The sequence below is a fragment of the Rhyacophila brunnea genome, unplaced genomic scaffold (assembly GCF_057557595.1).
Source record: "Rhyacophila brunnea isolate RB1 unplaced genomic scaffold, BYU_Rbru_1.0 scaffold_4, whole genome shotgun sequence".
Lineage (NCBI taxonomy): Eukaryota > Metazoa > Arthropoda > Insecta > Trichoptera > Rhyacophilidae > Rhyacophila > Rhyacophila brunnea.
The window spans coordinates 35,948,077-35,974,858 of NW_028233068.1; the positions used below are offsets into that span (position 1 = coordinate 35,948,077).

Genomic DNA, 26,782 nt, shown 5'->3' on the forward strand with positions numbered 1-26,782 from the left:
CTTTTCTTTTAAGTATATATTATTTGTTTTTTTTTTTACTTTTATATTTATTATATATGTGTGTGTATATATAATATATCAGTGGCGAAGGGTGGAGGTAGGCTGTTAATATTCGGTATAAATAGTGAATACTAAACTTTGTTCGTCATAAATATTTGTTTTCATTGAACTAAGAATACAATTTTTCCAAGCTACACCGTAAATAGCTTCTAAAAAATATTTGGACAAACATATTATACAGTTTTCACGATTTCTGAAACCGCGATCTTACCAATAACGTCAACTCAATTGTAGATGTCGTTAGTTTCTCACATTATACTGTCAATACCTGCGAATGACAAAATAAATCGATGTTGCAATGACATGATTAATTTTATAGTCAAGTCAAGTAAAAAAAGACCTCTAGGGCCTTATGTTGTAACTTGCGAGTTGAAGTCGCCCGGTCGACATGACGTCATATGACATCATTGTGACGTACTATCGGAGTGAATCAATAGCATTCGAGTATCGAATTCGAATACTGGCGTTATTCATTGTCCCCATACACAAATAGGTGTTTCAGCATAATAATATCTATGGTGAGCCGTGTGCTTGGGCGGCTCGCCTCGATGCGTGTATTGATCACAATTACGTCATGTCGTCGTGTGACGTTATGTCACAAGTTACGATTACGAAGTTACTTGATGCATGGCAGAGTTCTGTCACGAATATTATCTGTAAGGGATCTTGGCATTACGTTTGAGAGTAAACTGACATTTATTAGCCATATAGTTACCATTTGTAACAAAGCGCTTAAAATGTTGGGCTTCGTCATGCGTACTTCCCGGGTGTTTTCAGATGTTACGGTATTAAAACTTTTATTCAATTCTTTAGTTCGAAGCAGACTTGAGAGTGGATCTATTGTTTGGGCACCGCATCAGTTGAAGTATGGCCTTAAGGTGGAGAGGTACAGAAGAAATTCTTGAGACTCATTTACTTGATGTTGTATGGATACTATCCGTGGCTTTATCCAACTGACTTTCTCTTAGGCACGCTTACATACTGCAGTCTGCAATTTAGAAGAAATCTTTATTTAGCTACGTATTTTTTTCGATTTATACGAGGTATAAATGAGAACTCTGCCATTCTGGGCAGTGTTGACCTGTGTGTCCCTGATAACTATCTTAGAAATAGAGACCAATTGTTTATTCTCACAAGGTGCAGAACCAACCTGCCACTGGTAATGTCAATTGGGATTGCGATAACTATGTTCAACGAAATTGCTTCGGGTGTTGATAAATTCCACCTACGTGAGAATGAGTTTAGGTGGACTTTTTTTATAAATTCTTAAAATAGGGTCTGCTTAACTCATCCGGTGTACTTTCTTGTACCTATCTAATTTATCTACGCATCTATTATTCTATCATCATCATCTATATTTTATTATGTAATACTGTTATATTTATATATCTTTGTTTCTAAATGTCATGTTGTGAACGTCTTAAACTTATAATTTGTAATGTCCACAATATGTTTAAAAAAAATTGAATTTAATTGAAATTGAACATAGACACCCTGGTCTACCACTTTTCATACAAACTGAAGGTTGTTGCATAAAAAAATATACTTATGTCAAACTGAACATGCTTCAGCAAGAAGCTTTAGAAGAATGCTCCATCTTCTATAATATCTATAGAATCTTTAATATATCTTTAGTAAAAATGGGAAATGAAAATGAATGATAAAATGTTATAATAAGTAGGAATATAGATTTGTAAGTAAATTCTTCACTTCTGCCAATAAAACGAACAATGGTAATTTTCATCTTTTAATTTGAATGGGATGTAATTTAATCCCACTGTATCACTAATTATTGTTACAAAATGGCGTTATCTATTCAAAAATACATATTCTCATGTGTTATAATACATTTTTGTTTTCAAGGCACCACATTCCCACAACATCATTATTTTCCTTTCCATCACAATACTATTTTTAAAAACACAAAAATTGATAGTAATAATAATCATATTTTTTAAACAGCCAGTGAAAATAAGTACCTACTTACTATTAAATACTCTAATACAAATAGCTTATAGGCATGCAATGCATTTTTAGTTACCAGCAAATTACAAATTGGTAATACTTATATTGGTGAATAGAAGTGTAATAGATAATATTATAATATTATGTAACACCAAAAAATTACTATGTATGTTTTTTCTTTCTGTACCGGTGTTTCTTCATCAGTTTATTCAAAATGATTACAAAATTTAGACACAATGTTTGTTTGTATGTAACTGGTAAGCTACCAATATAAAATATCACTGATTTATATTTTGGCGGTGCCTAACGTACCATGTCACAATATTTAAGAAACACAATTAAAAATATATATATTTCCCTGATTCGTCATTCTTATAAAAAAATATAATTTCACAATACTTTTTTTGCCTACACTATATTATTATAAATTATAAAATCATTGTTTAAAATATAAAAATATAATATAACAATTAATACGGAATGTTCTATTTTATTTATCTTTATCTTGAAATTTCTCTGGTCACAAGACAATGAAGCCGTATACTTTTGATTATTTGTATTAAAACTATAGTCAAGCGACTGCACTTTCTACTTCTTTTCTTGACAATTTGCAATATACATAATACATCCCCAGATTTAAAGATCACCATACATTTTTATAATACCATTTATTAATGGACTAAATTACTATCACAAAAAGTAAACATTTCAAAAATACAAAAGTCATTTAAGTACAATTAGAATAAAGTGATTTTTAAAAAATAAGATCATTTTATTTTTGTATTTTAGTAACTTCGATTCCATTTACCTAACTATCGCACACATTGTCTTTGCTTCATTTTCATATATGTAGCAAAAAAAATGGTAAAATTAATAAGCATTTTCACTCTAAACCTAACTATGGAACTCCACAGTGCAAAGGTTATAATATTTATTATTACATACGTTTGCGATAAATTAGTCAGTAATTCATTAATTCCATTGAGTTCATATTCCATGGCTTCAGAGATAGGCACTTTGGTACTACTCTACTGTCGGTTATGATGTGATATAGTAATATTTCACCAAACACTTTCTGAAGTTCATTATTAAAGAAGGTGATAAAATTAACAACATAATTTACCTGCTATAAATAAAGAAAAAATATTGTGTGCCAAAGTTAGACAGCGAGGTAATTTTATCCTAAATAGCAGTATTTTTTTATGAAAACACGAAATACACCTTAATTTGTGGATAATATGATATTTTTTTACAATAATCTGATTGTGCTGTATTCAATGATACCTATAAAATGCTGTTCATGAATATTCAACAATAGGTATTATTTATAGGTACTATCAACTAAGAATGTTCTTAACCTTTTCTATGCCTCATGATATTATCATGGCAGTATCTGTCAGGTTGCAGATTTTTAGTGACACATGTTGAATGTAGAGTGAAGCTCTTATTAAAATCGCTATAATAACGATAATGATGGCTTAGTATTTCATAATTACCTATTCAAGATGTCACTGTGTGTTTAGTTTTTTGGATTATGCAAATCAATTGACAGTGGACAATTTTCTTCACAACTTTACTTCACAATTTTTTTCAAAACCATTCACTGCGGACCTTTTAATTAATATTTAATTACCACATTTTAATAACATGCTAATTATATCTAATGGCCATCTGATGGGCAACGCACCAGTTGCGTTGGACATAGTGAATGGGTTTAAAGTCGGACGAGGTAACTCGTGAAATTTGTGTGGCTATCACGACCTCATAGAGCGAGAAAACTCGCTGAAGGCATAGAACCGGTTGAGAAATTTTTGTGTAACATCGAAACAGAATCTTATAATCAACTACACATTCAGAACACTTAAATACCTACTGTAAAACAGGAAGATTTACCATACTGCTTATAGGTGATAATGTTACCAAATGCTCCACCTGGGAGTGAATATGGATAAACTTGAAAAAATCCATTGGTCTGCTGCCATCTTATAGTTAGGATCATGTAGAGATTTTTGAATATCTGAGGACTCACTTTAAAAAAATTCTTTTTTTAATATTATTAGCAAAATCTATTATTGTCGCAAAATTAACAAAATGAACATTTTGAGATTTATAAACTAATTTATTTTAATAAGTGCAATTTAACAATAATAATATTATCACATGTGCCTTCATTAATAGTGTAATAAAATAATGTACATATTATAAGTATAGATATTTAAAATAAATAAAAATATATAAAAAATGAGTAATATCAGAGAGCTATATAACTAATACCACAATAAAAATAATATTATTTAATTCATATGCCTACCTACCTAATAATTTAGGAACTCGATGGTTCATTGTGTTTGTCAAAAAAATATTAATAATTATTAGTCATAGCTGCATTACCATTTCTGCTTCAAGGAGATATGGACCTCCACAGAGTGAAGGTTTAGTTTTGGCTGTTAGCCATTTGCTCAACTCACTAGCTATGTGCTCTGGATCCCAAACACACACCCAAAAAAACAATACATGACATTGAGCCAGCCACGGGTGTCAAACCGCAACCCATGGATTTATAGATGTAATTCTGTCTACTACTCCACTGCGGATGACGGGGTGCATAGCGTTAAATTATATTATATTAAAAATAATAGTCGTTATTTATTTAATGAGACTTCCCAGGCATTCAGTATAATACCTATAAATATATATTATTTTTAATTAACGATATTCCTAAAACTACCAACAATTTCACAAATAATAGCTACGGTAATGTAATTGTTAAGTACGAATTACTTTTAAGGGCGGACGTGCTCAGCGTGGGTCAAAATGGAGTTTTTTTTTCTATTTTCAAAGCATAGGACATACCGTACATACCGTAAACGTTGTAGATAATCTATTTGTATAATTTTGAAGCCTTATTATCCTTTATATTTATTTTAAACATATTTGATGACTGCATAAAGTATTTTTGTTAATTTTTAAACGCATTTATAAAACCATTAGTATAATTTATGACGAGATAATTTTAGTAAAATATTTATAATAAAATATATTGATAATCTCTGTGATCCCAAATTTGACAAGAATTAGGCATTTTATTATTCAAAAAATGGGCAAGATTAACACATTTGAAGATAATTCTAAAGATACTCATTATAAGCTATGTCTTTGACCATTTAAGTGTGATAAACATCCTACGAATAATGATTGCTTTATAATAATTATTGACCTAAGAATAAGGCAGTGATTTTTTGAAATACGCCATTTCTTTTGGCATTCCCTAGTGGTTAAGCTACAACATACGGCCGTAGCCATAAATTGACAAACTATAATTGAAGTAGGGAATAAAATGATGTTAACGCGCGTGTTTGAACATGTACCGTTTAAAAAAAAGATTTTTTTTTCGGTTAGGAGGTGATCTCACTCCCTACTTCAATTTTAGTTTGTCAATTTATGGCTACGGCCTATGTTGTAGCTTAACCACTGGGGGATGACAAAAGAAGTGGCGTATTTAAAAAAAACACTACCTTATTCTTAGGTCAATAATTATTATAAATCAATCATTATTCAAAGGATGTTTATCACACTTGAATGGTCAAAGACATAGCTTATAATTAGTATCTTTAGAATTATTTTCAAATGTGTTAATCTTGCCTATTTTTTGAATAATAAAATGCCTAATTCTTGTCAAATTTGGGATCACAGACATTATCAAAATATTTTTTTATCGTAAATATTTTACTAAAATTATCTCGTCATAAATTACACTAATGGTTTTATAAACGGGTTTAAAAATTAATAAATGTAAAAAATCTTAACACCACTGCACAGTTATGTAACGAAATATGACTATATTCTAAATCATTAGAGCGAGAGGTTTAAAAGAATATTATTTTATGTAATAAAAATACTTTATGCAGTCATAAAATGTTTAAAATAAATATAAAGGATAATAAGGCTTTAAAATTATATAAATAGATTATCTACAACGTTTAAGGTATGTCCAGGATCATGCTTTGAAAATAGAACAAAAGCTCCATTTTGACCTACGCTGAGCATGTCCCCCCTTAAGACCTTATGCATAGTAATACTGATTTAATTAAGTCGGCTTAATATGCTTTAGTCGGCCGATTTTCGGATAAATAAGATATTATTATTATAATGCATAACAATGAACAGGTGGCACCAATTACGGCGTCATTGAAACTCAAGTGACAGCCACTGTCAAATAATGATGTTTTGTAAACAGAAATCTAGTAAATATATCGCACCTCCGATAAAATAGAGTCATAACTCAAAGTTTTTGATTTTTCAGTAGAGCCAAAAAACTAATCTGAAAATTGTCAAAATCATGTTTTTGTATGTTTTCCGCATTACTCTTTAGAGTCATGCCCATTTATGTATATTATATATTTGGATTCATTGTTAAAAATGCTGTTACATTGTGAAAAAACTCATTTTACAGAAAGAAAATCGTGAAAAACTTGAGTTGTGACACATTTTTATATAAGTTTTGGGAATTTTTCAACAAAAAATATTCAATTCGAATGATGCCAATATAGTCACTTTCCACTTTATAACTATATTTGAGATACAAAATACAATACGTGCACACACCGACGCGTCATAAAGTCAAAAATGACACTGTTCCACAACGAAAACGTTCAAATAAGTCTCAATTAGGGATTGCATCACCGGTATTCCAGTATTTATTAATACCGAAATACTGTTTTTTTAAATCCAAAATACCGGAATATTCGGTTTTAAGAAAGCACACTCGTTTACGTTTTTGAAAATGAATTATAAATTATGTGCTGCTAAAATGCAAATATATTGAGTGAATCCAACAGAGATGAAAAAATAATAAAACTAATTTCATCAAATATATTTATATACGTAATTGTCGCTATGAATTATCATATTATTTCGAAATAGGAAACATCCGTGACAAAAATGTTCAATTATTCTATAATTATTGATGACTGTACAAGCGTTGAATTTAAGAAGCTTTTCCTGCAGCCGGACTTATTTGCACTTGATGAACTTTTGAGGGCTTTAGTTAAAATTATCAATATATTATTCAAATTATTTGTAAAAAAATAACTAGTTCTACAATTATAATCAATATATATTTTTAAATGTCAACATAATAAATGTAGGTACCTACCTATGTAGGTTTTTGCTATAAAATAATATTTTAAATAGCTATATTATTTTATTGACAAGCACCTACTTTAGTTTTTTTTAATGTTTAAGAAAAACCAGTATAATACCGGTATTCAATAATAAATACCGAAAAACCGGTATTGATATTTTCATTCGGTATTGCAATCCTTAGTCACAATATAATACCGTTACAATTCCATCTAGTGGTTAAATATTAAAGCTAAAATTATGACTATTTTTTAGCAGATGGAAATTTTTTGTGAATCTGTATACTTTACTCAAAATCATGTTTTTTTTACTTATGACTCTATTTTAACGGATATGCGATATGGTTTCGGAATAATTTGCTACCATTGAGGGAATGTCAAACCTTGTAGATTTTTCAGATTTCGCAGTTAATCAATGGAGACATTTGTGAATAATAATATTAGTGAACATGAAGAGTATGTTGCGTGCATTTTTATTCAATCAACCATAGATAAAGCAACCATTAAATTGTTGAAAGTTTACATCATAAATCAATAAAATTTGTGCTAATTCAACTTATATTGTGCAGTTTTAATCTTTTTTACTATTGTAAAAATCGTAGTTTTCGAAATGACAACACTTTTGATCATAGAAAACTATATTCCTATATAAGTCACTGTTTTGCTATCTGTCATTGTTTCCACTTTCATCTATGCATCAGGCCCTTAACCTTTTCTAAGCCTCACAATATTACTATGGTAGTATCTGACAGGCCGCAGATTTTTAACGACACACGTTGAATGTAGAGCGAAGCTCTTACTAAAATCGCTGTCATTCCGATAATTTGTGGCGTAGTATTTCATAATCATTCAAACAGATGTCACTGTGTGTTTAATTCTTTATATTATGCATATCAATAGACAGTGGCTAGTAATTTGAGTTAAAAGTCGGACATGATATCTCGCGAAATTTGTATGTGCGGCCTGTCGATCACGGCTTCGGCATAGCCCATTCCCATACCCAGCATACCCATTCAATTATCATTTACATTAGGTTTGTTCCCACTACAAATCACATACAGCAATTGCCCACTGGTTTGAGAGACTTTTTTTAGTGTAGGTACATAATATTATCTAGAGATGTCTTTTTGAAAGAAAAAAAGTGTCGATACTGTATTTCAGTATCGTTTCGGAAGAAAAATATTCATATTTACTAACAAGTACAGTATCGAAAGATTTTGTCTGTAACACCTTTTTATTAGCTCTTCAAAATTCAAATAAGGAAAATTGTGAGACACAGAAATATCGGTATTATATGAAATCAAAAATAGTAATACTTTATTAACATTTCAAACAAGATTTGAAATGTGTAATTTTTATTAAAGCGATAATATTATGCAAATATTTTACACCATAAGTTGACACTTCTAGATAAAGACTATCACTGTATAATATGTTATCCTTCAACCATTGATTGGTAACATTCGAAATAATCTGATGGTTTACAAATGCTTTGTTAGCAATGAGACAGTAGAAACAAAATCAAAGCATCGTGAAAATTGTCAATCGTCAGCAAATTGTCCATAATACTAGAAAGAACAAACCTAATAAACACTATCAAAAGAAACAGGAAGCTGCCCATATTATCAATAATAACATTCATTTTTACTGACAGTATAAAAAATTATAAATGAGAATTATGATATCAACAACAATTTTATCATAAACTACAATATAATAATTGCACTGCACCCATCTGTGACGTGCATTATGCTAGGAGCACATTTTCATCACGTCAAGTGAGTACACAATTTATGCTAAAACAATCAGAACATTCTGTTATAAAAATTGACAACCTACAAACACATTGTATCAATTATCTGTCCTTAAGGAGTAACCCTTCCAAACCACTAAAATCAACTGTAAACCGTCAGAAATTATAAAAACGTTCTACAACACTTTTCATTTTCGGCTCAAAATGTACTACAAGTGGCAGCATCAGTCAAACAACATTTTACATACCTACCTATCATGTAAAGCAACATTGCCCACAAAGATGTTGAAAACCTCTTTCTATAGAGATAGGGTCTAAATGTATGAAATTGAAGCAAAAAAAAACCACTGATCCAAATAATAAATTAGCTACAAATCACTTCGCATTGCAAGCTCATTTGAAGAGAATATCACACTTTTACTATGACATTTATTTGCCAATCTACAGGTGTATGAAAAGTTAATCAGTCACGATGACTAGATAAGCAGCCAAGAATACGACACTTAGACATTATTATTTAGTTTAAAAATCCTTAAAAATTTGTGTAAATTCGTTTATAATTAGTGCAATTATTGCAGTAAGTAATCTCACAACAAACACAAAAATGAGTAATAAAATTGGAATGACAACTGAGCAATGTTAAAATATGTGGAGTTTACCAACTTAACAATGCTTAATGTATTTGCTGAATGATTTTAAATGTCATAACAGAAATAACATGTAAGGATCCTTCTATTTATAGACCACATTCTTTGATTGCACACTTATTTCCCGTAGCGCGAGGTCACGTGGGCTCACATGACCTAATGATCGTAATATGTTTCCAGCGTGAATGTCCTAATTCTATATCATCAAATTGTCTATCTTCTAGGAAGTTATTACCTATATTACTTCGATCCTAATAGATAGACACATGAATAATTAATTACTAACATTACGTACTGGCATAAATTAATATAAATATTTTATTCCAGTAATGTCTATAATACAGAACCCACTACAATGTGGTTGGAAATCAAACTTCATCAGTAACATAGAAAAAATACGAGAACTGTCAAAATCTTGCAATGTAGCAATGTTGCATATTATTATGAAAAAACTAACTGCTGTAATGTACAATGATTTTTGAAATAACTTTCAATAATAGAAAATAAATCCGGCAATCGATAGCCCAGAATTTTACACATTTATCTAATTATTCTTAATTACAATATATAAGTAATAAATTTACCCTTTATCCACATAATACTTTCACTTAAATAAGTAACCATTAAGAGACTTCAAAATAACGCGTCAGTCTTCAATTATTTTGAATACCTACAGCGAATGATTTATTTGACTTAAAAGCAATTTTTAAACATTCATTTAAATGTCAATTAATTTAATATAGCTTATATTATTCTGTTTAGGAAGATTTCTATTCTCTCGAAACTTCATTCTATAATCATGGAATAACATTCTTACGGCCACAGAGTAAACTATACCATAAAGAAGAATGTAGGTACTTAGGTATACCATTGTCACATAATCTTTTTACAATAAATATTACCCAAATAAAAGAGTGTCAATTAATATATTATCTTAATGTCCAATAATTTCACAATGGATTTGGCAAAATCATTCAAAATGATTGTGTTTCACAATCACTCATGTAATTGTTCATTTTCTTCACATTATAATAATATCATACCCTTTCACTATATCAGCATGACGGCATGATTACATTTATGATAAATCCTAAACAAAACTGTTGCTGAACATCAAAACTTTGTCACATCTCCTTTGTTAATTTCCTCGTCGGTTAGTGCCCTAAATTTCTCAGTGACGAACCCATTGACATTTCGTTTAATTGTTCCCGAAAGACTTCCATTCTTATCACTATAATTATCAAAATGTCGACTAACATTTTGAATATCCGGGTTTGAAGAATTATTATTCAGTTTTACTCCATTTGCTTGTTTGATTGTTTCAATCTCGACAACATGCTTGTCCAAGTTATCCAGCATTTCAAATCCAAGATTATCGATTTCCTTCGAATCTTTTTTGGCGTTTCCGTTTGATTCTGTTGAAGATCCAGGAAGACACTGGTTTGTGGAGCTTGCTTCAGTGTGTAAAAATTTCCTCGGTTTTCCAGGTAGCATTTTGCTCAGCTTTAAAATGACGGGATGCAAGAGTTTTTCGTCATAAACGTCACTGTCGTTAGTTGGTGCAAGTAAACTGACGATAATTCCAACTACAACTGTTATCATTGTTCCCATCAAAGCGTAATACATGTATGTCATCAAGTAGAGGGGCTGGAAAGGATTCCTGGAATTAAAAAAAATATATATATATTATAATATATAGAACTGCTTGCAACCAATGCAGGGTGTATTTTGACCACAAACAATGAATAGTGGTTATTACAACAAAGTAATTACCATCTTTGATTGTTTCTATCCACTTGTTCAGTTTGCATGAAATAGTTGTTAAATCTGTAACCTAATACAGAACTGGTATCAATAATGGGTGATCCATAATGTCACACGATTTTGGGTATCTTTTACAACCTCCTTACCAATTTGGTCACATTTTTATAATCCCCTCCCGCTGTATCTTTCATCACAAATCGTTACATTATATCAGACCTCCTCCTCTCCATTAGGACATGATGTCATAAGGTGACCCCTAAAACCTTCCATTTTCACTCTTAAGCGGAGCATATGGGTATCCACATTGTGAGAGTTTTATTAATGGACATTTTTATGAGAAATGGTTGTTAGCCATTTGCTCAACCTACATGGTCCTTGCTCTGGTTCAAAGACACATTGATAAAAAACACGTAATTTTAGGAAATGCGAGATTCAAACCTCATACCCTCTGCTTCAGAGATGAGCGGTCTACCAACTACGGTGGGCTACAATGAGGTCTGATGCGTGAATTATAATTAGGTACTTATGCCACCAAATAATAACATGTAAGTAGGTACATTTCATTCAATTCGATATTATTTCACCTTTATTTAGGCTATCATGTAATATAGTGCTTCATGTTTTTTTATATTACTCAAGTCTACAAATGATTCTTCTTCGTTGAAAATAGTTTATAATACCGATAAATATCCATGGATCAATCAATATTGTACACTTACGAGCTAGTAGGTGGTGTGACAGTAGTAGTATCCAGGTGATTGAAGTGGTCTAAGAAGTGTGTCGTGTTGAGGTTAACTTCAAGAGGAATGCTTGATAGCGGCCATTGTGGTCCCGGCTTCATAATGTGAGCCGAGAATGATTCATTTGTGCAACCCTAGAAACAAATATAATAGTATTATTTACAAAAATTTGGTTATCGAGCATACTGCTTTTTCTTTATCACAAATTTATACACGTGGAGACTTCAATTTTCTTTTAGGTAAATAGTCACTCTTATTCTCTGACTGACAGCGTTCACATATAAATATATTTTACATACACCTGTAACCTTACAACAACTGGTTGTGTCAAGTGATGTACTGTTTAATATTTAATTAATAAACTTAATATTTATAAATAATATGTATAATTTAGTAAATACTTATATGTTAATATAATTGTTAATTAAATATATTTAATATAATAATAAACATTATTATATTAAATATTTTGATTATAAATAAAACCGTAATTTGCTAGTGTACTAATTTCTTAACAAAAAAAAACTATATTTACGAAATACCTACCTGTTTTAATTTTTACCATTTTTTGTATGTATGCACTATAATCCGCCACTTTCACTAATTGGACACTTGTCTGGTTTTTGAGGTGGCGGATTACTGAGAGAGTACTCTATTGTTGTTTCTAAGGTTTTATTTTTTCATAGAAATTCGTGGCCTGCCGGGTCCCACCATTCTAATATCTCCTGGCATTTAAAGGGTTGAGAAACATGAATATTTCTAAAAAAATTAAACTTGAAATCTTTTTTTTAATTAGAATAATATATTGAATTAAGCTTCGGTACGGTTGAAATAATTCTCAACCTCGAACCGCTTCACATTCTGTCACTAGAGACCACTAGCTGCATTACATGCCGCATAAACTTACAGAAACTGAAAGAGGAAGCATTTCAACTTGTTTGGTATCAGCCATCAGATGTCCAACAGTCACCCACATAACCATAACGTGACTCGCAATCATCCCTGCTACAGCTCCCTGAAAACAAAAAATTACACCGGAAAAAGTTTAGCATTTATAGAGACATAATTATTGTATTATGCTTTAATAAATTTAATGGCACATAATTCTTACTCCGCTATAATGGCTAACAACGGTTCCTCATAAACAAAGCGATACAACCCCCACTCTGAAGAGCCCCATATTCTCAGTATAAGAGCAAACATGGTAATGTACTTTTACTTATGGTTATCAGAAAAATATCAACAACTATTATAACCTAAGGACTTGAGGTTATCTTCATAGGGGTGACAGAGGGTCTAGCGGGTGTGTATGTTTAGTAGTGACTAGATGTATTTAACCGGATATATACCACAAGCGCGTTTATACACTCTACAATTCCGTGCGTGCAAGGCTAGCCATAAAAAATGAGCGCGTATAATATGCACTATACTTTATACTCATACTAGCGGATTGGTTTAAATAATTTAATATATTGTACACACACTGCCATCTCTTGGAATCATGGTGAAATACTTAACCGAAATAAAAGTGTTTTTAATAAGTCTGTATCATTCAACCTGAATCAAACAAACGAAATTTAACCGTTTGGTTTGGGACCGTTTGGTAAATGTCCACGGAAACGCTTTTCTGACGACTAATTAGTGTTGCCAGTACTTAAGGGGGAGAGGCAGAGAACCTAGCGGAAAAATATGAAGCTTGCAATTTCAGTATTTTTTTTGATAATTTACAATTTTAACTGTATTAATTAATAAATATGTATCTGAATACATTAAAAAGAATTTTTATTTATTTTTTAATTTTAAGATAATATACTTGCAATTGTAAAAAAATGTAATAAAATGTGAATTCGTTGCAGGGTCACATCTTATTATTATATTACATTTTATGGTCATATTTATTATTAAAATTTAGTTTATTAAGTTTTAGATTTTTGTCGTTTAGATTTTTGACTAATTCATCGTTTTAATATTTTTTATATTTATTTTAAATAACATCGATTTTCATAAAAATATAAATGTGTATAACTTGAAATCCTTTTTATATATATATATATAAATCAAATTCGTATTTATTCATTTTAAATGTACAAAATATAAAGAATGCTTCGTGAATAGGTAGCCATTTAGTTAATTTATAAGATTAATAGGTATGATAAATTTTTAAAAATTACTTTTGATGAGAGCTTTTTATAATTGATCACTTGTTCATTTTGACAGTATGATTTTGTGACTTAGATGACAATCGAACATATTAAATTGATAAAATTCGTTAGGTAGGTAATATAAAGATCATTCCGGGTTGATTTAACACAGTTTGTAAATTAGAATCTCCGTTACAAAATATAAATAAAATGAAAATAAATTCTTGGTCTGACATAATAATTATAGTAATGATATTAAATCGAACTCTTTGCATAGAAAATATGGCTGGATTTTGAGATAATAAGACCAAAAGCGGCGTCTTGTTCGCGTATGGTTACTTATGAATAATAGGTATTAATTATTAATCTATAATATACATAATTCAAGTGACATATTAATTATTATGAACACCTCACGATATATAAATGCCGAATAATGCTTGTCAACACTTTGACAGATTGCCATTAGTCTATGGATCGTCCGAATCGGTTTGACGTTTCATGTCATACCATTTCTGACGGTCCGAGAACGGTTTGATTTTCAATGATACACTGAACCAAACGTCAAATCTCAAACCATTTCCGGTCTACTTTCTACTCATACAATTTGTACGTATATTGTCTCTGGTTTAATTTGATTTGTTTCGTTCAGGTTGAAAGATACGAGCCTAATATATTTAAAAATAATGTTTATAAGCTGGTATTATTTTTTCATACAAATTTGCGGCCTTCTGGGTACCTACTGCCATGCTAATACCTCCCAGCATTAAATAGGTTATAACTGAATTTACCGAGTAGTCACAAGGTTTTTATTTAAACAAATCGCGTATCAAATAGGTACTACATAAAATCATAAAATAAAACATTAAATGGAATGGGTGGTGGGCTACTTAACACAAGGTCTTGCCACTCTTGTCTTTGTAGCTAAATTTCTAGGGTTTAAAGAAATATTTAAAAATAACAAAAATATTTTACTGCGCCAAATTGACACCGATTATCCAGAATCACAACAGCGGCATCAAATGAGTGAACCCAAATTAGCAGTAAATTATTGCTTGATTACTGATAATGTGACATCACAAACCTTTCTTGTAGCACAAGGCACAAGCATTGCTAGCAAGAATACTCCAAGCAGGGGTCCAGAAGTTGCAGATGTCATCAGCATACTGCTCTCAATGACACCGGATAAAAGTCCCACTCCAAAACTGACCCCCATAATGATGACACCATATATTGCACCGAGGATCTTTATGACTGCTAACTGTTGGCGATCTTTTAATCCTTTGAAGGCGGGAGCTTGTGAAAGGAAATCTTCCCATGTAACTGTGGCGAGCGAATTCAGATTGGAAACTGAAATACTGTAAGGAAAAAATTTCAGATTATCAAAAATATCACACCAAAATCGCCAACATGCAGTAGTGTGCATGCATCATTTGAGTGATATTAAACTCAAACATGATTTTCTAAAGTGGGCACTCGGGGATTTGAAGAATTATCCAAGTGAGTACCGCATAATTATGCAGTATATTATTTAAAGCAATTAGCTGATTTATAGGTAATATTTGTAAATTACCAATCATTAATGTCGCACACGTTAATAACTAAAATGTTTATTGTGTTCAGACTGGCTTCATTCTTTTTATCAGATAACTTAGATAATAGTACCCGTATGTGTATTGATTTATTTGCACCAGGTATTTTAAACTATCACAATAATAACTGTTTACATGTAAAATTGCCGACGTTCTCGCCATTCTCATTCTTCAAGATTACGCTTACGCGAGACGCGATGTTGTCATTTTATGGTACTATTTGAAAGGTAGTGTAAATCGGTGAAACTCAACATGAGTCTCTGCATAGTCTCTGTGCAGTGTAATTCATTTTTTTACCGGCAGGTTTGCTACTATTATTCTACTGATATTGCGCGGTCCAATTGTCGCGTGAAAATTCAGAAGCTTCTGCACTTTTTTGATTCATGACGTGATCATTGCACGATAATTCAAGACAAATTCACTCTGGAACCACCCCTTGGTTGCACGTGAGGATGTAGCATATATTATAATAATATTATAATACTTGATAAATCCAGATGACATTCTAATTTTTACCTCAATGCTCCGTTAAAAAGACTTCCCATGAAGAGTCCCATCAGTCCAGGTAAGTAGTTAAACTTGTCTTCAACGAAGAACGGCAAGATTTCATCCATCTTCTTGGTGTACCCGGCAGTCAAGGGATCGCAGTCAGCGTAAGTGGCAAAGATACCCATGCCAGCCACCCAAGATAAACTGAACAGGACGGTTATCACCGGAATATTGGATAGCAGAGTTCTGAAAAATATGAGATATAATTGTCATTATTTTATTTATTTTTATCGAATCAATTCGTTTTTGACAAAAGAAACAAAATTACAAAATTACATTATTGTCTATTGGTGACTATCTTTTCATTGTATTATCAGTAGGGCTGTCAAAAAAGTATCGCACTTTGACATCAATATTTTTCTTCCAATACAATACCAGTGTAGATAATTTTTCTTTTGATATGCGCCCCATGAAAAATTAGAAAATGGATAAATTGGCCCTTCTTTCAAAGAGGTTGTGCACCACTGTATTAGAGCCATGCTATGGGTCCAAACACACATTGAAAAAACAACATGTATTTGCAAGCCCAGGATTCAAACCCGAGGCCCATCACGGGTAATCATCACAATATGATAATATAAATAAAGAAAAACCAAGGTTGATATACTTTTCTTCTTCAATGAATGAGTAACTATTATCAATAAAGCCCCGAGTTTTACATCTTACAGTTTTGACCATTGGCTTATTACTCAGAAACACAACAGTAGATAAAACATCTCAATATTAAAATAGACATGTTGGCAGAATAGGATCATATGTAATGCTGTAAAAACATGAACACATATTCAAAAAATGTAACCTTATTGCAATGTACTGCCCTCATAAGGAAAAAGGCAGCTTTTCGACAAAAATCACAAATTGAGTTAGTGTACAGATAATGCTCTACATGAAATTCTGAAACATTTGACATAAAGTCAAAAGCGGTATAAAATTTATTTCAGTATAATAATTGACATATTATTGTTTTTCGTTTTTTTCACAAAAACGGTAGTTATTCTAAACAAAAAGATATTATAATGAGTTTCATAAGCAAAAACACAGCATCGATTGAAAATATACTGATTTTTGCTTAAATGTTAATTTTTGCTCAAATCATCCACATTATTTAAAAATTTATTAAGAAAAGTTGAAAAAACATTAATGTCTCATTATCTCAAAATGTGACTTTGACAAATAGCTGCCTTTTTGCTTATGGGGGCAGTAGTAGGTATAGTGAATTTTTAAACCACGTTCATCTGTTTACGAAAGAATAAAATTTATTTGTGATTAATTAAATTATTGAAAAATGTTTCATTTTAATGTACAGGTACCTACACCATTCATGAAATTATATTTCGCATCAGGTATATTGTGTAAACTCAAGGTAACCAAAATAACCATAATTTTTATCAAAACAAACCGTGGATAGTTTAGTTATGTAACACTTACTGGCGAACTTTTTTTTCCGATTCCATGCTGCAGTATCTCTGAACAAAGTTCTGCTGACAACCAAACAGAGAAAGAGACATGAACATCTGTCCAACCCAGGCTGACATAGTATCCACGCGAACCGTTGAATCCCATTTGAAACTGAAATTTATAATCAAAATTAAAAAATTTAATTTTTCATTGTTTTAATAATGTCATTAGTTTCAATCTAAAAAATACCAGTTTTCCTGCTAAAAGTAGTATTTTTTGGGCAATACAAACACTGTAGAAAACTGAGGGGGCAGATTGAGCTATAAAATGGTAATTTTACTTATCTGATCATCGTGACTAAATTGAATGATTACATTCAAATTAGATCATTTTCACTTGTATGATGAATGATCCCATGCAATGATGGTGGCGTATCACCAACAACATAGAAGTCATACCTTATGATAATAATAATATGGCAATATTGTAATAAATATTTTTAATGAACATGATTTTTTTTTGTGTTCATAGATGTCACTGTTGCATTCTCATTAATATTTTTCTTGGTAGACCTACTATAAAATTTTCCTAGATGTCAGTGTCACAATTTTATTATTGGTAGGAATATTATTATGAGTAGGTATTATGACAATAATAGTATCTAAACTAAACTATAAAATTAGTGCTACCTAATTACCAGTATTAAATAACATAATTAATTGTTTGGTACTTCTAAGTGCTTTATTTTACTTCACAGCGATTATGTCATTTTGTTGTCACTTTTGAATAATGGTTTTATAAATAAACAGTAGAATTAGAATACCTATGTAGTTAGTAGATACCTACCTAATTATTATAATAATTATATTTAAAGGTTTTAATTTTATTGGTAGATAACCGTAACATGATTGTTTACCCCATGTTCAACAAATCTCTCCTTGCTTATCTACTGTCCTTGGACTGGTTGATGCAAACAAAAATAATAATAATATATCACTCACTCAAAGAATTTGAGCCGACCTCTCTCAGAAGATATCTCGTAGACCGGTGCTGGTCCTCCGACTTCGAAGCAACATTGGATGATGATCGCAAAGCTGATGATGATCATGGTGATTCCCTGGATAACATCAGCTTTTATTGCTGCGCTTAAACCTCCCTGGAAATTATAAAAATCACATGAAAACATTTTTATACTTCTATTTATTTTATACACTACCAATAATTATAGTTATTGTGTGATCAGAATTTGTGTACAAAATCACCAACAACAAATTCTCGCATAAAAATACAAATCTTTTAGCCCTTTTTTGATAAATAAGTCGTGACTGAAAAACGAGTCTTGCGGCAACTTTCTAGGCTTTTGATATTTAATAAAAATATCCATTACCTTTTACTAAGTATGTAAGCATCTCTTACTTCTACTTTTGCAAATTGAAAGGTTTGTGAAATGAAAGTAAACGATACATTCCTTAGTGACTGTTTTTTACTTTGAAGCTATGGTAGATCATAATATAGACACATATTTTTATAACAAACCTACTATCCCACAATATGACATGTTTGCTCACAAATAAGTCAAAAAATTAAATGTAAAAAAAAATGTATATAATTATGTTACTCTCTTTGATATTATCATTTTCATTTGTCAGCGATGGACACGAGCATCTAGCAGTGGCGAGAGGTGGAGGTAGGCTGTTAAGATTCGACATAAATAATAGTGCACACTAAGCTTTTCCTGTCATGCTTATTTGTTTACATTGAACTAAGAATACAATTTGCAGATGGTGCTGGTTAGTTTTTAAGATTAAATTAAGTCCTGTGTAAATCAAACCATAATAGTATTAGGTATGCTATGAGTGATCCGTCAAAAATGGTGCACACTTTTTTCAGTCAAACCTACCTATTTGTTTTCGTTGAATTAAGAATACATAATATTACAGATGGTGTTGGTTAGTTTTTCCCTAAGCCAAACCATAATCGATAAAAAATATTCTTCTAATTATGTATGGTTGAATGGCATAATTTTAGTTACTTTATAGATAAACGAATATTCTTTGACTATTATGGCTTGGATTAGGCCGGGTTTAATTGAATTTTATTAACTAACAAACATTGTAATCTTGGTTCAATAAAAAGAAATACGAATGACTGACAAAGTTTAGTGTATACCTACTACTTATGTCGGATCTTAACAGCCTACCTCCACCCTTCGCCATTAGCATCCAAAGAGAGAGAAATAGTTGTTATCCATTCGCTCAACCCATTGGGTCCTTGCTCTGAATCAAACACGCATTGAAAAAAATATATGAATTCCACTAGACTCGGGATTCAAACCCGTGTCCACAGCATCAGACACAGTCAGTCTAGCGATGGGATGTCAAAAAAGTATCGATACTTTTTGACAGATACAATACAATATGGATACCAGCTATCGAAACGATACTTTCTGGTTGGACTTAAAAAAAGGGTCTCACGAACAAGGATTATTTTTGATACAATCCTTTTCTTCCGATATGTACCGTTACTTTCTTTCGACACAATGCCAATTCTAGACATCGATACTTTTCCTGTCAGCGTGACATCCTTACTCTTGCCTACTCCACCATGGGGCTAAATAAAGTTAAGATTAAATTTTGATATGAAAATAAAATTCAGTTCAATAAGTCTGCTCACCATAACAGTAAACAAAATGCTGATGACCGTGATTCCAAGAATAGACGCCCAGTAAGGAATCCCAATCACTGTATTCAGCGCAACACAGGGAGTGAAAACCGTCACACCGAGATTCAGCACCTGCCTCCAAATGTACGTTGCGGAGGCCAGGCACCTCACAGCCCTGGACTTGAACCTGAGGTCCAGGTACTGATATACTGACGTGATGCCCAGGGAGTAGTAGACTGGAACGAAGACGAAGGAGACAATCGGATACGCGAAGAGCATTCCGTATAACGTCTCCCACATCGCGCTCCCTCGATAGAAGAGTTCAGATGGAAATCCTGAAAATTAAATTTAGTTTTTAATGATAGTTTCTCTATTAGTTAAATTGACTATTTAGATCCATTTCAATGGTTTTTGTTGCCGTTTCTCATTTTTATCCAAAGCCCCTGAATAGGGGTTGATACGTAACCATTATTTCAATACCATATAATCAGCGCTCGAAATGGACTGGAACGCACCGAAGCACAGCACCCGTTCATGAAATCTCCGAGATTATTGCTGTCTCGTAGAAAATTTAAATATTGCTTTCCGGTTCGTGAATTATTAATAAGTAATAAAATTAATTTACTTTATATATTGTTTAAATTTATACAAAACTTGTCGGAATCGTAGTCTAATTTCGATTTCAGTCTACGGCGTTGACAACACTATGCTCTAATCTTACTTGCCATACGTTTAAAGACTGCTAATCAAATCTTAAACAATCTACTTACTTACTTATTTTTTTATAATACCCACATAAAATAATTAGGGAAGTACATAAACATTACAATTTTATATTTAGAGCGCTGCATACAATAAAATTCAGTATTATTTACTGTGCACTCTTCACTAAACAAAACTCTCTTGTTTTTAATAACACATTTTGAAAACAATAAGTAAACTAACCTAACCTACTTACCTAATAAAATTAATAATTCAGAAAATATAATAAAATAAATAATTTGTGCCAGTTATGAGTAAACACTGCTACCTAAAATAATAGTAATAATTATTGTCATGCATGAACACTGAACAACAAAACAACAGCGATGGGGCTACATAATCGCAATAGTGTGCTAAACATTGAGCCCTAGCCGGACAAGGGCTTCTCAGTCTGAATTTTGTGTTGAAATTATTGTGGCACTATTTAATTTAATCGTTCACAAAATTATTGTGTACCTACACACAAAAATAACTCCACTGTGACTAGTGTTGAAGAAAAATCCAGTAAACTAAAAATCCTTGCTATACCAACTTCAGTGCTCGAAATAAAAAAAAATTACAAACCGGAGCGCTCGTAAATTTTTCAAAGATATTAACATATTTACGTAAATATATTATTATGTATTAAGTACATAAAATTAAGTATAGGTATTAGATTTGTGTGGTATATACCTAAAAAGCTCAGACGGCCAAATATAATAACTTGCGGCATGCAAGATTAAAGCACAATCTTGTCGCCGCCGGAGATGTAGATCGAGGTTTACGTCTCGTCATAAATATATGTATATTGTTTTCTATGATTCCGTCAAGTTTCGTATAAATTTAAAAAAAATATAAATTAAATATTATTTTTTATACTTTTTTAATAATTCACGAAGCGGAAAGCTATATTTGATTTTCCATGAGATGGAGCGTAGTCTCGGGGAATTCACGAACAGTATCTGCGCTCCGGTGCGTTTCAGTTCATTTAGGAATTCCAGGAATATCGAAAAATTAGTAATTAAAAGTATTTTTTTGAACACGAATGTAAGGAAGAATAAATCTAAAAATCTTCGAATCGTGAAAAAAATATCGTCTTCCATCAACCACACAAATTAAAAACATTTTTTTTCAGTGACAATAAAAACTTTTTATTAAAGAAGATAGCACAAAAATAAACTACACAAAATAACACTGCTTTTTGGTATGTAGTATGTATTACTTTAGAAATTTGCATTTCTCCCGTCACTATTATTTAGAAAGTATTTGTGGAATGATCTTTTTAATTGAGGCGTAGAGTTACAAAACCCGCTCTAGAGACTTTTTTGAGTTTTGAGTAAATGACGAAAAACTGTTTTGGGCATATCATGATGATTTAAGTGTAATTTTAGATAATATATTTCTTCCGTTACATACGAAAAAGTATAATAAAATGTCAAATCCAATGTATAAGCTGTATTTATTCAAATAAATGCATTTTAATTATCCCAAGAGCGGTCTTTGTCAGTCTCTACCTGACAGAGCGGCGTTCGACGCGGAATTTTTTAAAAAGAGCGGAGTTTGTCGCACAATGGTACATTGTCGACAGGAGATGATAGTTTAGTAGCGGTCCGTATTTATTTTAATTATGTAATATATTTTAGAATTTAATTTGTCTAGAAAATATTTTGTAGCCATTCTTACCTAATGGTAGCTGTATATTTTTCGCATTGTACCTACATATTTAGCTGTTATATTGGTATGTAATATTTTTTAAAAATAGTGGTATTTACTTTTCTTGAAAATATTTTTTTTAGATTTAAAAAAATAGTTATTTAGTTGAATATTGCCTACTTTTTACTATGTCAAATTGCCTTTGTGAAACTTTTTAATTTTAATATGTTAATGTCATGTACTTTTATTTTATAATAAACAAAAAAAACCATTATCAAAAAATGTTACTTTTTCTGGAGACAATTAGTTATTACCTACATACCATGCAAATTATTTGTTTAATAGGTAACTAATCTTTTATCATTGTATAAGTGCACTAATAATTCTTAATAATTTTAATATTAATGACCATATTTTGAATCAGAAAGATATTTTTAAGAGTAATTATAAGATAATTTGAAATAACAATAACTATTTTTTTAATAATATCAATAGCATAAATAAAAAAACCCAGCGGACTTAAGTACCGGCCTTTATCTAGCTAATCCCTGTATTACCTGTGTCCCCAAATTCCATGTCTGTGGGAAACCCACCATTAACTACCAACCTATTTATTAAATTTAAAAATAAAATGATAATATTTTTAAGCTATATTATTCATAATCTACTTAGGTATATTAAATATTTTATATCATTTAATTCAGAAACCAAATCCGATAAACAAAAGTCGCGAAATATGAGCTTACTTATTTTCCCACATAAATATTTATTACATATATTCTGTTGTTCCTGCTACTTTTTATATACAAATAATAGTAAACGTGGAATTTCTGAAATTTATTGCAAAAACGTATTATAAAAGTAACGGTATTTCTACAAGATAGCACAGCATTGTTAACTATGTGTCGTTATTACAACTAAGCTAATCTACAAATTAATAAACATATTTGAATTAAAATTCATTATCGTTCATATTAACGAATGATACAATTTTATGACGAAAAAAACTTGTCCCGTGGAGATAATGATAAGGAATGTCATTGTTTATCAAGGGAGATGAAAAAACTAACCTAACGTAACATAACCTACTAAATCTATCATTTGTATAGTACAAATTATCAAACAAAAAGCATTTCTCCGACAGAAAATAGTTTTCCTTTAATTATATTTTTGACACAAACCAAATAATGATAAAAACATGTAAGAACCTTATGATATTTTATTATATCACACAGAATATTAAATATAAATGACAACAAAAAATATACGTAAAACTAGAAAATAATATGAGCCACCACTGGGTTATTCATGACAATACAGCAAAATATAGTCAATTTTTAAATACGTTTCTTGGCGTAACAGGCTACATTTCCAAGCAGCTGAATTTTTCAAACGCTTCCTTGATTTTTCTTGTTGAGATTCCGTCACACTAACTATTGAAACATTCATTATTAAAAGTAAAAAATAGTAAAATAATTGAAGCAAAATTATGACGCGCATGAGAAAACGGTTTGACGGTTTGTATGGAGATTAAAGGTTTCGTGAAGAGTCATTATTTAAATCGCGGCGTCTGATTGGCCGGTTACGCAGAGAGGGTTTTACCAGAACAAATTTATTTTAAGAGCGGGTTTAGTCAGTCTCCTCGATATTTATTTTGATTTTTTGAAGAAACAGAGAGGAATTTAAAACTCTCACCTAGAACAGAAGATGGGTCTTACGAAAGAGCTCCTGCGTACATTCATAACTATTTTTTTTGAAAAATCGCCCAGAGCGGGTTTTGTAACTCTACGCCTCAATTATTAGACGTATTATGGGTCCATAAATCTTACACATATGTAGCCATTCGATAAAATAGGTGCTAGCACTAAAAATTAAATTTTACAAGATATACAGGCGATATATTATTATATTGTAACCAATAAGATAAATAATAAGTATGTGTGTACAAAAATACCAACTAGAATGAAAAATTACAATATCCTACTCGTAATATATTTATTTACAAAAACGAACAATGCAGTTTTGATACTTTTTGCATCCGGCCCAATATTTATAACTACATCACTGTAAATCAGCGCAAATAGTATTATAGATAAATTGAAGTTAATGGCACCACCAAATCACACCGCCCCGCACCACACCCGGTCTTAATTGTGCAAATCACGGGACCCTAATTTTGGAAGTGAAGCAACATATTTTTATGACTGGGTATGTCTCAGGAGCAGTTACCCAAGACTAAGGTCGCCATGTACTCAAATGTGCTTTGACTGAATTTACATAACTTTAAGTTAAGAGTAGATACCTTTGGGAGAGATGAGCACGTATAGGCAATCATAAAAATTGTAAGTAACAAAAGCTAATACAAAACTGCCAAATATTCTAATTGAAGAGATCTTCACGTTGGCAGTATGACGCCGCAAATTTTCTAAATGCAGCAAAATTGGCCTTTGTGACGACTAGGTCGGACGGTCCGATGAGCCCAACAGCTGGTTGAACCGACTTGAGCAGCTGTTCCTTTTCTGTACACATTTAAGGACATTCCAAGAGGATGTGATTGACATGTTAAACGGGTAACAAGACCAAGCTCAAAGAGCCTGCCGACGAAGCCACCATGTCCAGTCAAGAATTGACTGATGTAATGCCGGAGATACATATAGGTTAAATTACATTGAAGTTGATAACCTTACCAAGAAAAGACCGCACTCCCAAAGTCCCTCTAGCGATAGACAGCATCATCGCCGCCATGGAGACGCTCCCTCCTGCTGCAAATACATAACTGGCCTTCGTTTGAGGCCCACTGGACTTCTTGCGTGGATTCCATAACGGAAGCAATGAGCTTCCCACTATGAACACTAGGAACACTATGTAGTCTACGACCAAAGAACTTGGATCCATCGCCATTTTTGCACTGTTTTATTTTCGCGATCTTCAAATGAATTTTATCAATCTTGGTATCACAGCAGTCTCAAGTATAAATATCAATTTTAGTCTTCTTATAGTAGTAAAGGCACAAGAGTTTTTAACGATCACTAATTATTAATTGTATGTAGCTAAATTATTGTGTGTAATTACTAATTAAGTACCATCTTATTATTGTTATTTTATATTTATAATTTTCATTTTCCTGTGTATAGGTTTTTATAAGTCCTGATGTATGTATTAAATTTGTTTTTAAATTATTATTTTATCATAAACCGATCTACGACATTGAAATGTTCTATTCTATAGAATCGAACTGGTTCTAATTATATTATTATTAGTCCACCGGAGTATCTGTAAAAATAAAAAAATATTTATAATAATTTTCAGAAAGCAAGTAATGACAGTGTGAATAATAAATTTGAAGGATAAAAAATGGGCAAGTATTTAAACAGTTCAATACACTAAACACAATATCGTACCTTCAACCAGACTATCTGGTCAATTTAAAATTCTCTCAAAATCATTTACGCAAATTGTAATACTACATGTTTTATGATATCAGTGTTGCCATTTTTTATATATACTGATTATATATTGTACATTAGAAATTTTTCGCATTGTATTCTTCGAAATTACAGTAGTTTTAGCATATGTATTTCGCTAGAATTTTAATATTGTACCTACTATAATTATTGTAGTAAAGTTGGTAATACGTAAATATGAATTATATAAAAAAAATTGGCAGTATACAACGCTAACAAAAAAAACTTACACCACACAAAGAAAGTTAGACATCACTTTCATTTATCGCATCATTAATATACCTAATGGTAATGTGTACTAATTAGCACCTTCCAAGTGCGCTTGCACAAAAATTGTTTGGATGACTCCACTTTGAAAAAATTACCAAAATATGTTTTTATTAATTTTTAAGGCGGCATGAGGGGGTGGTATTGACAAAATCTTACTGATACCACTGACGTTTACTACACATTTACCCCAACCGCGGAATACTGCACTTTTCAGTGTACGTACATTACTCATACCCAGACACT

The 26,782-nt window shown here is 31.3% G+C and overlaps 1 protein-coding gene across 1 annotated transcript; it reads right to left on the bottom strand.

The window, feature by feature from the left end:
• Positions 1-6,747: 6,747 nt before the first annotated feature.
• On the bottom strand, positions 6,748-25,794 carry LOC147067304 (sodium/iodide cotransporter). Its single transcript, XM_085953897.1, has 9 exons — positions 25,493-25,794; positions 20,424-20,746; positions 18,752-18,906; positions 17,781-17,921; positions 16,320-16,538; positions 15,296-15,569; positions 12,978-13,085; positions 12,050-12,204; positions 6,748-11,226 (listed from the first exon to the last, which is right to left on the bottom strand). Exons 1-9 carry the CDS (start codon positions 25,704-25,706, stop codon positions 10,680-10,682), a joined length of 2,136 nt encoding a protein of 711 aa, XP_085810023.1. The 5' UTR covers positions 25,707-25,794; the 3' UTR covers positions 6,748-10,679.
• Positions 25,795-26,782: the final 988 nt, after the last annotated feature.

What these genes read in the sequence shown, in the direction of transcription:
- LOC147067304 (XM_085953897.1), bottom strand. Translation starts at nt 25,706, where the DNA reads ATGGCGATGGATCCAAGTTCTTTGGTCGTAGACTACATAGTGTTCCTA. An exon ending in TCGGAAAAAAAAGTTCGCCA is followed by an intron (nt 16,539 to 17,780) that starts GTAAGTGTTACA and finishes CATATTTTTCAG; the next exon opens with AACTCTGCTATCCAATATTC. An exon ending in TGCTTCCTCTTTCAGTTTCT is followed by an intron (nt 12,205 to 12,977) that starts GTAAGTTTATGC and finishes ATTTGTTTCTAG; the next exon opens with GGTTGCACAAATGAATCATT.